Source organism: Mus musculus, chromosome 12 (genome assembly GCF_000001635.26).
Source record: "Mus musculus strain C57BL/6J chromosome 12, GRCm38.p6 C57BL/6J".
In the NCBI taxonomy this organism is placed as follows: Eukaryota; Metazoa; Chordata; class Mammalia; order Rodentia; family Muridae; genus Mus; species Mus musculus.
The window spans coordinates 76,911,579-76,926,962 of NC_000078.6; the positions used below are offsets into that span (position 1 = coordinate 76,911,579).

At 48.1% G+C, this 15,384-nt stretch overlaps 1 protein-coding gene across 3 annotated transcripts in view; it reads left to right on the plus strand.

The window, feature by feature from the left end:
* Positions 1–9,834, plus strand: part of Fntb (farnesyltransferase, CAAX box, beta) — an 84,013-nt gene extending 74,179 nt beyond the window's left edge. For all 3 annotated transcript variants that reach the window (XR_001780410.2, NM_145927.2, XM_006515404.3), the window contains 3 exons: positions 3,042–3,153; positions 4,836–4,950; positions 8,498–9,834. Coding sequence is in view for 2 of the 3 variants with exons in the window: in NM_145927.2 (NP_666039.1) it covers positions 3,042–3,153; positions 4,836–4,950; positions 8,498–8,629 (359 nt within the window). In the remaining variant the exon portion in view is untranslated. The remainder of the gene's footprint in view (positions 1–3,041; positions 3,154–4,835; positions 4,951–8,497) is intronic.
* The last annotated feature ends 5,550 nt before the right edge of the window (positions 9,835–15,384 follow it).

Sequence of the window (15,384 nt, forward strand, 5' to 3'; positions counted from 1 at the left end):
CCGATTGCACGCACACAGAGGCCCTGTCGCCCCTTTCAGCCTGGGGCGCTAGGATTTAGGCCTCAGAAGACTGAGGCACGTAAAGGCCAGCACTCCGGAGCCTCCACAGGCTCTGGCGTATCATTAGCAGGACTGTCAGGAAGTCTCAAGAGCAGCAGTTCTCAACCTATGGGTTGAGTCACCTTTCAGGGTCAAATGACCCTATCACAGGGGTCACATATCAGATATCCTTATCAGATATTTACATCATGTTTCATAACTAGCAAAATTATAGTTGTGAAGTAGCAACAAAAATAATTTTATGGTTGGGGGTCACCAAAACATGAGAAACTGTATTAAAGGGCTGAGGCTGGGCCTGGTGGCACATGTTGTTAGTCCCAGCACTTGGGAGGCAGAGGACACAGGCAGTTTATCCTGCAAGTGGACTGTGAGCAGGCATTTGGTTTTTTGTAGGGTAGTATGCAAATGTCTGTTTAACTCATAAACTAACGCACTTAAGGTTTTAACCTGGAGACCGCATGGTCAGGAGTTCACACACAGATGTTAATTGAGGATTGCTCTCAGTAGCAAACAGATAATATCCACTGAAAGGTGAGGAGCCTGGTCACAGGCACACCTTTAAGCCCAGCACTCAGGAGGCAGAAGCAGAGTTCAGGGAGAGCCAGACCTACACAGCAGGTTCCAGGTCAGCCAGGACTGCACCGTGAGACCCTCTCCCAGCACACAAACACGCGTGGGTAGATAAACGACGCTCTCTAAGCGGCAGTTACATCAATAGCTCTGTTCAGAGAGCTCCCAGGATAAAGGGCCACACCCAGGCCAGTCATGTGCACACCAGCTGGTGTCCAGCGCTTTTTCCTGGCAGCCTTTCGAAACCCTCAACAGTGGATAATATTAAGAGCAGTAAACTATATCCTCTACTGTGCCCTTTAATTTTCTTTTAAAAAATATATACACTATTACTTATATTTTAATTTTTAAAAGTTATTTGTGAGTGTGTGTGTGCGTGTGCTTACGTGTGGTACGTGTGTGCCTGTGGGTGTCTGGCAGATTCCCTGGAGCTAGAGTTACAGAAGGTTGTCAGTCACCTGGCAGTGAGCGCTGGAACCAAACCCATTTCTCCTGCACAGGCTGTACTTCCTCTTAGCCCCTGAGACATCTCCCCTTTAAAGTAAATGTGTCTAAAAAAATTTTTTTTTAGGTTTTGATATCAAGGTATTGAGCCCAGATCCTGCTAATCACATTTACTACCACTGAGTTATAGCCATGCACTTAAGAAAACGTTTTTGTATTATTTATTAATGTGCAGAAGTGGGGGTTGAACCCAGGACCTCATCCATAGTAGTCTAGACTCTGCCTCTGAACTGTGTCACCAGCCTGGTCATTATTTTTAAAACTGTATTTGTGGGGCTAGAGAAATGGCCCACTGGAGAGGTGGCTCAGTGGTTAAGAACACTGCCTGCTCTTTCAGAGGACTCAGGTTTGTTTCTCAGCACCAGCATGGCACCTCACAGCTGTCTGTAACCCTACTTCCAGATCCAGTGCCATCTTCTGGCCTCCATAAATCTCAGGCACATGCTACATGCAAAAACCCATATATGAATATGTGTGTGTGAGTAATATAAAAATAAAGTAAAATAACACAATTACAAAATTATTGCCAGGTGTATGATGCACACCTGTAGTTCCAGGAGGTGGGTGCAGGTGGATCAAGAGTTCATGGTTATCATTAACTACATAGTTCAAAGCCAGCCTGTGCTGAGACCAATGTCTCCAAAGAGAAAAGAAAAGACTTTTCTGTCTGAATATTCTGTTACTAAATGTGGAATGTTCTTTTGCCATGTGTGATCTATGTATATGTACATGTTTGTGTATGGATAGAGGCCAGAGGTTGACATCTGCTGTTTTTCACAGTCAGTCTCCACCATATTTTTTTCTGACAGGGTCTCTCATTGAACTTGGAGCTCGCCAGTTCAGCTAGGCTGGCTGAACGTGAGCGGCACGTGTCCTCCTGTCCCCACCTCCCCCTGGAATTGCAGGCGTGCACTGTTGTGCTGGGATCGGAACTCGGGTCCGCATGCTTGCACAGGAAGCGCTGAGCCTAGAGAGCCGTTTCCCAGTCCCGCTTACTTTGCCTATACTCTCACCCACTCTGTTCACGTTAGCCTTTTGTAAATTCTACCTGGAGGTTTTTATACCCACCCCAGAGATTTATGTACCCATATCTATGAGAGTTTTGGTGGCCCTGGGTTTGTTTTGTTTTTCCTCAGTTACCTTGGACCTCTCCTTAAATGGGATGTTTCACCGTTACTCCGAGTGATGGTTCTGAAGATGATGTAGCAGAACGGAAATTTGTGTTTAAGTGTTATATGAAAAACATGCAGTTACAAAATTATAATAATTGTAACTATATAGGGAAATGCATAAAACAAAGGTGGCGAGCTCGCTCTCCTCTCCCTGCTTGGAAACTGTGACCTGCAGGACTCTCTCGCTGTACTGGCTGAGCTTAAGAATGAGATGCCCAGGGCCTAGCGATGTATCTCAGGGTGGAGAGCTTCCCAGCATGCACAGCGTGTTCCCCAGCATCGAGACCCAGACTTAACTTCCTCATGGCTCTCAACGTGGCTGGTTTTTGCTTGTGCACAGAACAGTCAGCAGTGATGGCTTCTGGGACAAATGTTTGGGTCTCTGGGAGTTTCTTCTGGATGTGGATTTAGTTCAGGGTTAGAAAAGTCAGAATAAGCTACTGGGCTACTAGCCTCTGGTAAGTAGTGGGACTTAACAAGTTGCAGAGAGGAGCTAAAGGAAATGTCCCCAGGAAGCTGAGGCAGACCTGGAGCTGCACCGAGCAGCTGGAGATTAGGTTTCGGATGGTCGTCCGTGTTGACTGGTACACTTCGTGGCAAGTGAGACTGCCACCGAGACCTGCTCTTTGACAACACAGCCATGTCCAGGAGAGGGCACACGTGGTGAAGACAGCAGGTATACGAAGAGTGATTGGAACGTCAGCCCCGCCCTTCTGACCCTGTGTTCTTCCCCAGGTGACCCTGCCCTCAGCATGAGCCATTGGATGTTCCATCAGCAGGCGCTGCAGGAGTACATCCTGATGTGCTGCCAGTGTCCAGCCGGGGGGCTTCTGGACAAGCCTGGCAAGTAAGTGCTCCCTTGGGGAGAGGGAATTGCCACCCAGGCTCACTAAGAGCCAGGCCCATCAATCAACCTGGGCATCCCTGACCTTCATCTGCTTATTAGCACTAACGTGAAGGGGAAGTGCCACGGTTGGGGTGACCCTCACCCTTTCAGTACCACTGAGTGGTCACCTCTGCTACTCACCAGAGAGTCACTCGTCAGAGACCCCCAGCTCATAGGCACCTCCCTACTTCCCCAGAGAGGTAAATGGGTGGCTGACTTGGTAGCTTTTGTCCCCAGAGATAGGGTTTGTGTGTAGCCCAGGCTGTACCAGAACTAGCTATACAGACCAGAGACCAGTTCAGGCTGTCCTTGAACTCCGAGATCCACCTGCCTCTGCCTCTTGAGCAAAAGGCATGTGCCACCGTGCCTGGCTTCCTTTACTTTTTTTTTGTTCTGTGTTTTTCTTGTTAAGTCCATTTAACTAGAATAGGATGTGGATGGAGGTACAGATCAGTGGTGGGTGGAGCACTGTTCTGGGATCAATCCTGAGCATAGTGAGACAGAGAGTCATAGGCTGTCCAACCAATGACTGTTGTAAATAGATTAGAACCCACCAACTCTTCTACAGTAAATTCAATGACTAAGTGCAGACCTGGGGTGCTGTGTATGGCACCGTAAATGAGAAAGGTAAATAAAATATATAATCAGCTTCCAAATGCTGACACCATTGCATACACTAGCAAGATTTTACTGAAAGGACCCAGATGTAGCTGTCTCTTGTGAGACTATGTCGGGGCCTAGCAAACACAGAAGTGGATGCTCACAGTCAGCTAATGGATGGATCACAGGGCTCCCAATGGAGGAGCTAGAGAAAGTACCCAAGGAGCTAAAGGGATCTTCAACCCTATAGGTGGAACAACATTATGAACTAACCAGTACCCCTGAGCTCTTGACTCTAGCTGCATATGTATCAAAAGATGGCCTAGTCGGCCATCACTGGAAAGAGAGGCCCATTGGACACGCAGACTTTGTGTGCCCCGGTACAGGGGAACGCCAGGGCCAAAGGGGGGGAGTGGGTGGGTAGGGGAGTGGGGGTGGGTGGGTAAGGGGGACTTTTGGTATAGCATTGGAAATGTAAATGAGCTAAATACCTAATAAAAAAAAATGAAAAAAAAAATAAATAAAAATAAAAATAAAATATGAGATGTCCTACTACACGATGGATCTATGCACACCCGCGTGCACACATATACTCTCACACACACACACACACACACACACACACATGCACGCACTACTCCTGGGTGGAAGGCCTGGCCCAGCAATTTAACAAGAGGAGTGTGGTTGATTTCTAGACATTTTTCTAGAGAAATGCATTAATTTAGTGCTACCACCCCCAGAGTGCCCTTTCCAGAATGGCTGGAAAGACTAAAACAGTTCCTGTGGCTGAGGGTGTAGCCCAGCAGTGACTGTGGACTAGCAAGTGGAGCGAAGCAAAACAACCGACCAAACAAATAACAAAACCCGATCCCATTGATGGGCAGGGCTCAAAAATGAGACCTTCAAGGCCACTGCTGGGAACAGCCATGCTTCCTCTGACCCTGTATAAAAAAAGGGTCCAAGGTACATCTGTAACACAGTCCTCTGGATTCCTGTAGTAGGGAGGGGCGGGCTGTCTCTGAGCCATCTGTCTGTCCTTGCAGGTCACGTGACTTCTATCATACTTGCTACTGCCTGAGCGGCCTCTCCATTGCCCAGCATTTCGGAAGCGGAGCCATGTTGCACGATATGGTCATGGGTGTGCCCGAAAACGTTCTGGTAAGGCAGGTGGAGGCTCAATGTCCCCTCTCAACAAGGTTTCCCAGGTCAGGGGACCTAGTTTCAGAGTGGCCACTTGCACCCTGCAGAGCTGGCTCTGTCCCCTGTGTGGGGCAAGTTGGGAAACTCACGGGCCCCACCCTCCTGGCATTCTGCGGCCTGAGTGAGGGTATGAGCGGAGGGAATACAGGGCCAGGCAGAGGCAGGACTTCAGTGGTCGGCACTGGGGGCAGAGATGCTGGGACCTTATTCCAGCTCATTGCTGACGGCAGCTCCCTCTCTAAGGCAGGCGCAGTTGTTACTCAGAGCCTGGGAACCTCTAACATGGGCCGGGTGCCCCAGTCACTGTATTATGGCTGGCTTCATCGCTCAACCTAGATGCTGTCTCACATTGGACACATTGTGAAAGGGGCTGTCCACATTGCCATGTGCGAGTAGCATGCGGCAGTTTGCCGTGTTTGTTTGATGTGGGTGCACTTCCCCGATAAAGTGGCAGCCCTAGCCTAGGGATATAGCTCGGGGGTAGGGTCTGTGGCTACATGTGTCTGCAGAGCCCCAAGCCCAGACCTAGCACAAGAAAGGAGAAGGATGTTGCCCAGCATGGCCTGTGCTACAGCTGCCTGGCAGAAGGACACACTGTGCACTAGACATGAACCCAAGGAACAAATGCAGCCGAGACTATCCGCAGTGACCAACAGATATAAATATTGAGCCTTTGCATTGTCTTTTATGTCTTTCCTTTGCTTGCGTTGGTAAATATTTCAAGCCCGGGGGTGAATAGATGAAAAATCTTTCTTTTTTTTTTTTGGTCAGGGTCCCACTGTCACTTTGTAGCTCTGACTGGCCTGGAATTCACATTGTAGACCAGGCTAGCCTTTGGTAGGGCATGTGTGAGGGTGCACATGGAGATCAGAGGGCAATCTCGTTGCTTGAGCATCTCACTAGGACAGTCTCAACAACGTCTTGCCTGTTACTGGCTGCATAGCCAATAAGCCCTGCGGTCTTCCTGTCTCTGCCTCCCTGCTGCTGGGATTATAAGTGCCCCAACCACACCTGGCCTTTTACATGGTGACTGGGGACCAAACTCAGGTTCTATGGTTTCTCAGAGAACATTTTGCTAGCTGAGTCATCTCCCAGTACGTCAGTGACTCTTTCTTAGACTTACGTGAGGGCTAGTGGGATGGTTCAGTGGGTTGCCACACAAGACCCTGAGCTCAATTCAGTTGTGGAAAGGGAGACTTGACTCCTGCAACTTGTCCTCTGACTCCCACCTGAGTGCTGTGGCATGGGTGGACCCTGTACGACACACTAAATAAATGAATGGGAAAACATTTTTTAATATTTGATATACATTTTTTATTATAATGTATTTTTCAACTTGTGTTTTAAAATATACTGGCTCCATGAAATTCAATGGGCAGCTTACTGGCCCCTTCCCCATTTTAGACAGGGTCTCTCACTCTGCAGTGCTGGCTGGCCTAGAACTCTGTGTAGACAGGCTTTGCCTCCTGAGTATGGGGGTTAGAGGTGTGCACCACTGCGTCCAGCTTCCCTCTCCCATCTTGTCTCTCAGACACATTGTAGAGCCGAGGGCTGGGCATGCCTTTCAGCTGGCACAGTGCTTCGCTAGCGTGCATACAGCCCTCAAAGAAGAAGCACGGTGGTGCACACCTGGAATCCCAGCACTTGGGAGGTGGAGGCAGGAGGTTAGAAATTCTTGACTGTGTGCTGTGCATCTCCTCTGAGATGGAGGGCAGCCAAGATTACATGAGACCTTGGGTGGGGGCTGGCAAGATGACTCAGCAGGTAAGGGAGCTTGTCGCCAAGCCTCAGAAATTGCAGCAGAGGAGGGATACACGCTGTCCAAAAAAAAGGGGGGGTGGGCTCTTTTAATCCATAAAGAATGCAGTCATTTGCAGGAGAATGGTTGCAACTGGAATCATCATAGTAAGTGAATGGAGCAGTGTCAAAAGAAATGTTTCATCTGTGGGTCCAAGTTATACATAGATACATAAAACATGTATGTATCTAGGACATGAAACTAGAGATCAAGCTGTCCATGGGGACAAGGGGACTGAATGGGAAGGGGAGGGGTTGGGAAGGAGGCGGGATGGGGATGCATTCACCACAGTGCAGTAGACAGGCCTTAGCTTTACAGCGCTCCACTGCTCCTCCCCTCTCATCTCTCCTTTCCTCTTTTGTTTTGGTTTGGTTTTGGCTTTGGAGATGGTTTCTCTGTGTAGCCTGCTGTCCTAGAACTCTTTTTGTAGACCAGGCTGGCCTCGAACTCACAGACCTTCGGAGTGCTGGGATTAAAGGCATATGCCACCACCGCCAGACCTCTTTTTTCTTGTTTACTTTTATCTGCACTGCATATGAGAGAAAAATGTGATCTTTCTATGTCAGAGGTGTCAGGAAGGGAAACAGAAGGACAATGGAATGTATTGCCAAGGGAGAATGGGGGTCCAGCAGAAGTGGAGGCCAGGGGGCAAATAAGAACAAAGCATGATAGTGTACATGAAAATGGCACAACAAAAGGCAGACACCGGGCACACCTGTGATCCCAGCATGTGGGAGAAGCAGGAAGGTCGGGAGTTCAAGGCCAGCTTACATAGTAAATTTGAGGCCAGCCTGGACTAGATGAGACTTAAAAACAGAATGAAAGGGAGAAAATGCTGTAACAACTCTACTTGGTTAATTAAAAACATACTTAGTGATAAGAAAGTTACAGTGTTTAGGAAAAAGGGTTTGGAGCGAGGAGATAGCTTAATAGTGAGCACATGGCTAACATGTTAGGGTGTGGTGTCTGCCACACAGTTTCTGATTTCAGAGTTTTACATAAAGATGATTAACTGGTAAAGTTTATGTGAATATTCCAAAATCCAACAAACTTCAAAATGTATTTTGGCATTTCCCCATGTCATTAATATACTTGAAAGCACACATTCAAATGTGATCTTTCTCTCTCTAAAAGATTTATTTTTATGTACATTGGTGTTTTATCTGCCTGTATGTCTGTGTGAGGGTGTTGGATCCCTTGAACTTGGAATTTACAGACAGCTGTGAGCTGCTATGTGGGTGCTGGGAATTGAACCCAGGTCCTCTGCAAGAGCAGCCAGTGTGCTCTTAAAAGTGCTGAGCCATCGTCCCAGCCCCCGAAAGCACGTATTTAAGTGGCTGAATAATGTTCCCTGTGATTGTGTATGATGAGAGGTTTTCAGCAGATGCTGGCTTTGGTTTTTTGCTTTTGTTTTTGTTTGTTTGTTTTCTGAGACAGGGTTTCTCAGTGTAGCCCTGGCTGTCCTGGAACTCACTTTGTAGACCAGGCTGGCCTGGAACTCAGAAATCCGCCTGGCTCTGCCTCCTGAGTGCTGGGATTAAAGGCGTGCGCCACCACCGCCTGGCTGATACTGGCTTTGTTTTGTTGCACATTTGGGCCTGGAATAAACCTGTGTGTGTCACTCCTGCTCCTTAGTCTAGTTCTGCTAGGTGCCTCTCAGCAGACGCAGAGCCACTGGTGACGAACCTGCCTCTATTCTCTTCACAGCAGCCCACACACCCTGTGTACAACATTGGACCTGAGAAGGTGATCCAGGCCACCACACACTTTCTGCAGAAGCCAGTCCCAGGCTTTGAGGAATGTGAAGATGAGGTGACCTCAGATCCTGCCACCGACTAGAGGACCCCGTGGCTCTCCCAGCTCCCCCGTCAGACAAGGTTTCTCCATTTGGGTGTGTAGCACGCTCTGTGCTACTTGAGCCTCGACCACTGTGGAGTTGTGGTTTCTTTGTCCTTTCCTGTCAAACAAAACAAAGCCATCAGCTCTGGGTTGGAATACACGGTGGTGTGATTTTTAAAATTATTTTCATACCTGTCAAGCCAAAACTCTGGGAGCCGATGTAGCAAGCCAGGTTGGGAGCAGTGTATGCTGGGAAGCAGCAGCGCACCCCCTTCTCCCCCCCCCCCCCCCAATGCTGAAATGGAAGATATCTGTGAGTATCTGCATCCCAGCCACTGCTGTGACTCCACCCACACACACCATTCAGTCACCAGACCGGCATCCTCTCTGGTATAAATCTTAGCTCTGTGCAAGGGTGGGGCTGTGGGTCCAGCCAATACGAGCTCTGGAAGAGAGCACTGGGCTCCAGTAGGCCATATTTATGCTTGTCTCTTTCACCCCAGTCATCTGCAAAGGACAGGGGTCGGGAATGAAGAAGGCTCTTAGATTGAGCCCTCCCCATAACCTGGGGAAAACCGAGTCACATCCTCTCCGAGGCCACGTTTGGTATGAGTGAGACTTATTTTGTCCTTGGTATGATGACTACACCCAGGTAATCAATTATGAGTGGAAAACCAACCTCTAGGTCAACTCTGTGCCAGAGGAAGCAGCTTCCCCATGCCCAGCCCCTGCCTCTCCCCATCATGTACCAGGAGAGGCCCTCCTCCAGCTATGCTGCGGCCCAGGTTCCTTCTCCCCACCCACCCCTCCAAGACAGTGCTGTCTTTTCTCATCCAGAGTGTTAACACTACTAAGGCTTTCACCTTAATTGATCACTCAGGATTTGTTCCCGCCCTGTCCACTCCAGGCAGGCTGGCTGCTGCCGGGACAGCAGCCTCAGGTAGTAGGGCTGGCAGTAATCCTGGAACTGCCCTGCACCGGCCTGGCACGGTCTGTAGGGTGCTGAGTTTGCTCGTCCATCCACTGCTACAGTCACAGCGAGCTCGCCTCACTGTCCCAGCCTGTGAGCAGGCAGACGGGAGCTTGGAGATGCAGCATGAGGCTCTTCCCCTAACCACTGGCCATTTGCTGCCTCTGATTCCCTGTTGCTTTGGTGTACTGGGCTATGTATTACCTCCTTGAAATAATAAAAGAGTAACATTTTCTATGCTGTCTTTTTTTTTTCCAGAAAAAAATTTAAATCTCTCTCTCTCTCTTTCTCTCTTTCTCTCTTTCTTTCTCTCTTTCTTTCTCTCTTTGTGTGTGTGTGTGTGTGTGTGTGTGTGTGTGTGTGTGTGTGTGTGTGTGTGTGTGTGTGTGTGTAGATGTCTGTGGAGACCAAAAAAGGGCATCAAATCCCCTGGTCTGAAGTTACAGGTGGTTGTTACTTGGCTCAGTATGGGTGCTGGGAACCAAATTTGTATCCTTCTAAGAACAGCAAGTGCTCTAGCCACTGAGCCTTCCTTCCAGCCCACTGTGCTATCTCCTGTCTAATCCCAGAAAATTCCTTCAGGATGCCCCTTTGCTCTGGGGACTTCCTGTCTCCTGCATATGAATGAAGGAAGTTGAAATCCATTCCTCCTTGAGCACCTCCTTCACACACTGAGTTCTAGAGCTTGTCTCCAGTCCGAGCAGGGGACTGGAGCTATTGCACCAGGCAGGGTGGACGGACATCCTGGCCATAGGCAGGGAATGGTATGGATATAGCCAGAATTCTGTGGTTACTAAGAGACAAGAAAGGTCAAGAAGGCGACGTTCTGAGGCTTGCTCCTTGGGAAAGGAGGATACCTCAGGAGGAAACTCCATCCATGCAAATAACCCAGAGCTACATTCTGCCTACAACTCCCATCCCCTGGAAATGTTTACTTTGCTAATAAAGGTTTGGGTTGCAACCCATTATCCTAAGTTTATCTGTCCACCACGGACAGGAGAAGGCTCAGCACCAGAAGCCTTAGGTATTGGAGATAACTGCAGTCATAGCTGGGGTCAAGAAGCCACGGTGGTCTGTGATGTCTTTATACCCTGGAGCAGGGCCTAGAAGGATCAGTGGAGTTGGTCTAGGGAGAGGAGAGGATACTGGTGCTGTTGTCTCCGGGTTTGTACTAACTTTTCTCTATAATTCCTTTCCTGGAGAACTTCCCAATTGAGCCTTCAGGTGGGCCTGGAGTGAAATCTCAGATTTTTTTTTTCTGGTTTTGTGTTTTTATTGGGGTTTTATCATGGGCAGGAGGTGCCACCACAAGGTATGCCCCTCCCACCAAGCAGGTCCGTTCTAATCCTCCTGTGCTTTCTGGGACTTTTTCTTTTTCTTTGTGCGACTCTTTGTGAAGTTAGCAGCAACTTCAGGCTTCTCAGAAAATTTCCTTTTCTTCTTAGGGATGGTGGGGCTTGCTGCCTCCTCTTCTGGTTCACTGGCCACTTCCTCCTTAGATGAGGACCTCTTTCTGTGAGGAGGTACATGAAAACCTAAGAAGAAGCAGCTAAAACCCCAGGAGACCTACAGGAAAATGGAATGGAAGACCCACCTGTCTCTGCCTAAAACCAAGAAAAAGAAAGGTTCTCCCAAGGAGGAGTTGGCCAGTGACCTTGAAGAGATGGCCTCTAGCAGTGTAAGTGCTGCTAAGAGAAATGTCAGATGTTATTCGATCCATATTTTATTATGTAGATCCTGAGTAAAAGATACTTCCAGCATAGCATTTGACTCCAGGAAACTTTTAAGTAAATACCAAACTACAACAGTTCTGTATCCACCTGAGGCCCACCTGCCCACCTTGGGGATTCTGGCAGCTGTTCCTGGCAACAGAAGGCCCCTCAGGGGGCATTCTTAAACTGTTCTTTCATTGTAGCCTTGTGCCTGAGTCAGTTAGCATCAGGTGAGAGTCTAGCCAATAGCTCTTTGGACTAGTCTACACCATGGAACTCACACCGAGGCCTAGCTTCAGGAAGTCTTCACTTGGCCAGTAGCCCCATGTGTTTTCTGGGTCTGTGAACTTAGGACCGCAGAGCCTATTCTTGTGGGTTCCTTTGAAGCACAGAACTGCAGTGTATCTTCCTGTGTCAGAACTACAACAGCATAAAGCCTGTTCCGTCTACCACGCCACGGGGGTGTTACAGACTAAATACCCGGAAAGGGGAAAACACAGGTCCAGAAGCCTGGAGGAGGAAGGAAGATATGGTGCCTCTCAGAACTGAGTTTACTTAATGAGAGCCTTCTGGGGTCAAAAGGCTAAAGCGGGTTACTGTAGAGTTCTAGCGGATGAAGGCTACATGCCAGTTGCCAAGAGCCTCTTCCTGGTGATAAATTCCATAACAGATGTATCATGTAGGTCTTAGGGACACTGAGAACCCGCGCATACTCCCTGCCTAAGCTGTCCCGCAGACTCTGTAGTAGTAGGACTCTATAGGAAGCCACTTAAAACCATACAGAAGCAGAGACCATAAAGACGCTTAAATACCAGTGCCATGGAAGGGCCCCTGCCCAGGGCTAGCGTCACTCTGACCTGGCTGTGTTGCTTCCTAGTGCTTTAACTCATCAGATAGAATTTAAACAGCGGTAAGAGGCAAGCTGTGATGGTTCGTGGGTAAAGCATGCCACCAAGCCTGACTGCTTGAGTTTGATTCCTTGGGTCCCACGTGGCAAAAGGAGAGAACTGACGCCTACAAACTGTCCTTTGATGTCAACATGTACACTGTGACATGCATTATGTATGTATGCATGCATGGATGCATACCTACATGCACACAATTTAGTTATTTATGAATTTTATTATTTTAGTATATACTTTATATTTTAATATGGAATCAATTTATGAAATTATATTACTTATATAATTATTAGCAAGTTGTGTTAATAATAATAACTTAAGGAAACCTTTGGGGCTGCTGTGACGGCTCAGTGGTTAAGGTTTGTTGACTAGAGGACCTGGGTTCAGTTCCCAGCACCATATGGTGGCTCACAACTGCATGTTAACTCCAGTTACAGGGGCCCCAACACGCTCTTCTGGTTTCCTTACATACTAGGCGTACATGTGATGCACATGTACTTGAAAGGAAACATGCATACATAAAAATACATCTTTTAAAAATGAAACTGTAGCCGGGCGTGGTGGTGCACGCCTTTAATCCCAGCACTCGGGAGGCAGAGGCAGGTGGATTTCTGAGTTCGAGGCCAGCCTGGTCTACAAAGTGAGTTCCAGGACAGCCAGGGCTACACAGAGAAACCCTGTCTCAAAAAACCAAAAAAAAAAAAAAAAAAAAAAGAAAAAAAAAAGAAACTGTAAGAGGCAGATGCCTTACACTATTTCATCAATACTAACTCTATATACTGTATTAAATATATATATATATTACATTTATTTATATATATTAAAGTATACACTTTAATATAGTCAGGTATTAGAGATGGATCTGTCTAGAGCCAGAAATAACAGCTTAATGGCAAAATACTTGCCTAGTATGCTCAAAGCCTAGGGTTCTGTACCCACCATCACAAACTAAGAAGAAAAAGAGCAGCCGCAGCAGCAGCAGCAGCCACCGGTGTTTGATGGTCCTGAGTGCAGTGCAGTTGTGGCTAGGGGTAGGACCCATTGGCTTGAAGTATTGGGTGTGTGGACAACAATGCTGACATTCCATCACACAGATTAAAGCTTGTCTCAATTTCACTCAAACCACCTCTTGGAGAAGTATGTTCCGGGAAATGGCAGGAGCTCACTATGGCTTTCAGCTTCTGAGTCTAGAAGCCTGGATCAAAGCCCCAAGTGGGAAATGGATGTGTTTCTACCTACATGCTGTCTAGACTCTCACTGTGGCCTAAAAAGATATGAGCCCTGCACAGAGTGCGTATCAGGGAAGGCACCGACTGGACACGTCTCAGTGACCTCCTTCCAGGGTAAGTTTGACTCAGAAACATTTGCTTCTCTGATGCTGATTTGAGAGCTAGGGCAGTGCTGCTTCCACCTGGGAAAAGGAGATGCTCCTGGGGGAACTGCTTCCCTGTGTTCTGGTTTATCAACTATACCAACAGGATGCATACTTTTTGTAAATAAAACCAATACTTTTAGGTTTTGTGGCTAATACATTCTCTTGCGACGCTCAACTCTCCTCCACCACAAAACCACAGGAGTATGGCTGTGTCCCAAGCCAAGCTGTGCCCATGAAGACAGGTGGTGACCCAGATCTGGCCCATGGGCTGCAGTTGGCCCTGGTATATAGAGATGCCGTCTCATCTGTATTCATTCAGTGTTCTGCCATATCTTCATGGCTGGGATGTTTACTGTGAGTCACATAGATGCATTTGGTCGGTAAAACTCCTGCTAAAGACTGCAGTCAGTCATACATTCTGCTCGATGGCGTTCACTGCCTTGGACAAGGATGGAGAATACACAACTACAGATACCAGAGACACTGTCAGCTGCCTGTGGTGATGCACATCTGTAATTGCAGGATTCAGGAGCAGAGACAGAAGAAGCCCAAGTTCAAGACTAGACTGGGCTACATAGGAACCCGACCATCTGAGTTCGTGCGATCCCTGGACCCCACGCCACAGAAGGAGAGAACTGACTCCTACAAGTTGTCCCTTGAGCTCACCATGTGCACTGTGGCAAGCATGTGTACAAGCATGTGAAGAGAAAGGAAACAGGCATACATAAAAATACAACAACAGCAAATGGTAACTTCTAGAGGATGAACTTGAAATCTGCCCGCACAGACTCACTTCCTCCAGCAAGGCGCCACCTCCTACATGTCCCCTGGCAGCACAACTAACACAGGACCAAATGTTCAAATCCTGAGCCTGCAGCTGAGAGTGGTGGCACTCGCCTTTAATCCCAGCACTCCGGAGGCAGAGGCAGGCAGATCTGAGTTGGAGGCCAGCCTGGTCTACAGAGGACAGCCAGGGCTACACAGAGAAACCCAGTTTCAAAACAAACAAGCAAACAAAAACAAATACCTGAGCCTGTAAGGGACATACTTCAAATACCACAAACTCCAAATAAAAATTGGGGTTGTAGTCAGCAGGGAAAACTGTTGTCCTAGGAGGCCAGTTACCTCTGCTGACCACCACCATGGACGAGGTGTAATGGAAACCTGGGTGACAGTTGCCATCCATTCCGCCCCAAACCAGTCATCCTGACTTGTCTTTGCTTCAACTACTTGCTTAGGGTCGACAGTAACCAGGGATAAGCCAGGCAGCCTGTTTTGGCCCTGGTGATTGATCCAGAGCCAAGAATATGACCTGAAACGGCCCAAAGCAGCCCTGGACACTTGATTATCAGAAGCAACAGTTCTCTCCTAGTGGGACAGTGTCACGTGTGGCCACTTTTCCACCTAGAAGGCAGGCAGGCTGAGAAGTAAGCACACCCAGCCTCCTGGATGACAGGGACAGGCCTGGCACGGATTCTGAGGCCCTGTCTGGTTTTTGAGTTGTATGAGCCGACCGGAGTTACATTTACCATCACAGACAGGCTTCAACTTACAATGGTTTGACCTCATAGTATTACGAAAGCAACGTGCTGAATGGGCTCCACACTGCTTGGCAGGTTAGGCTGGTGGTGTTTATTTATTTATTTTCAGTCTCACCATATAACCCAGGCTGGCTTGGCAGGTTAGGCAGGCGGTGTTGTGGGTTTGGTTTTGTTTGGTCAGTCTCACTATAGAACCCTAGCTGGCCTAGAACTCAGAATCTTTCTTCACTCAGCCTTCTAAGTGGTGGGATGACA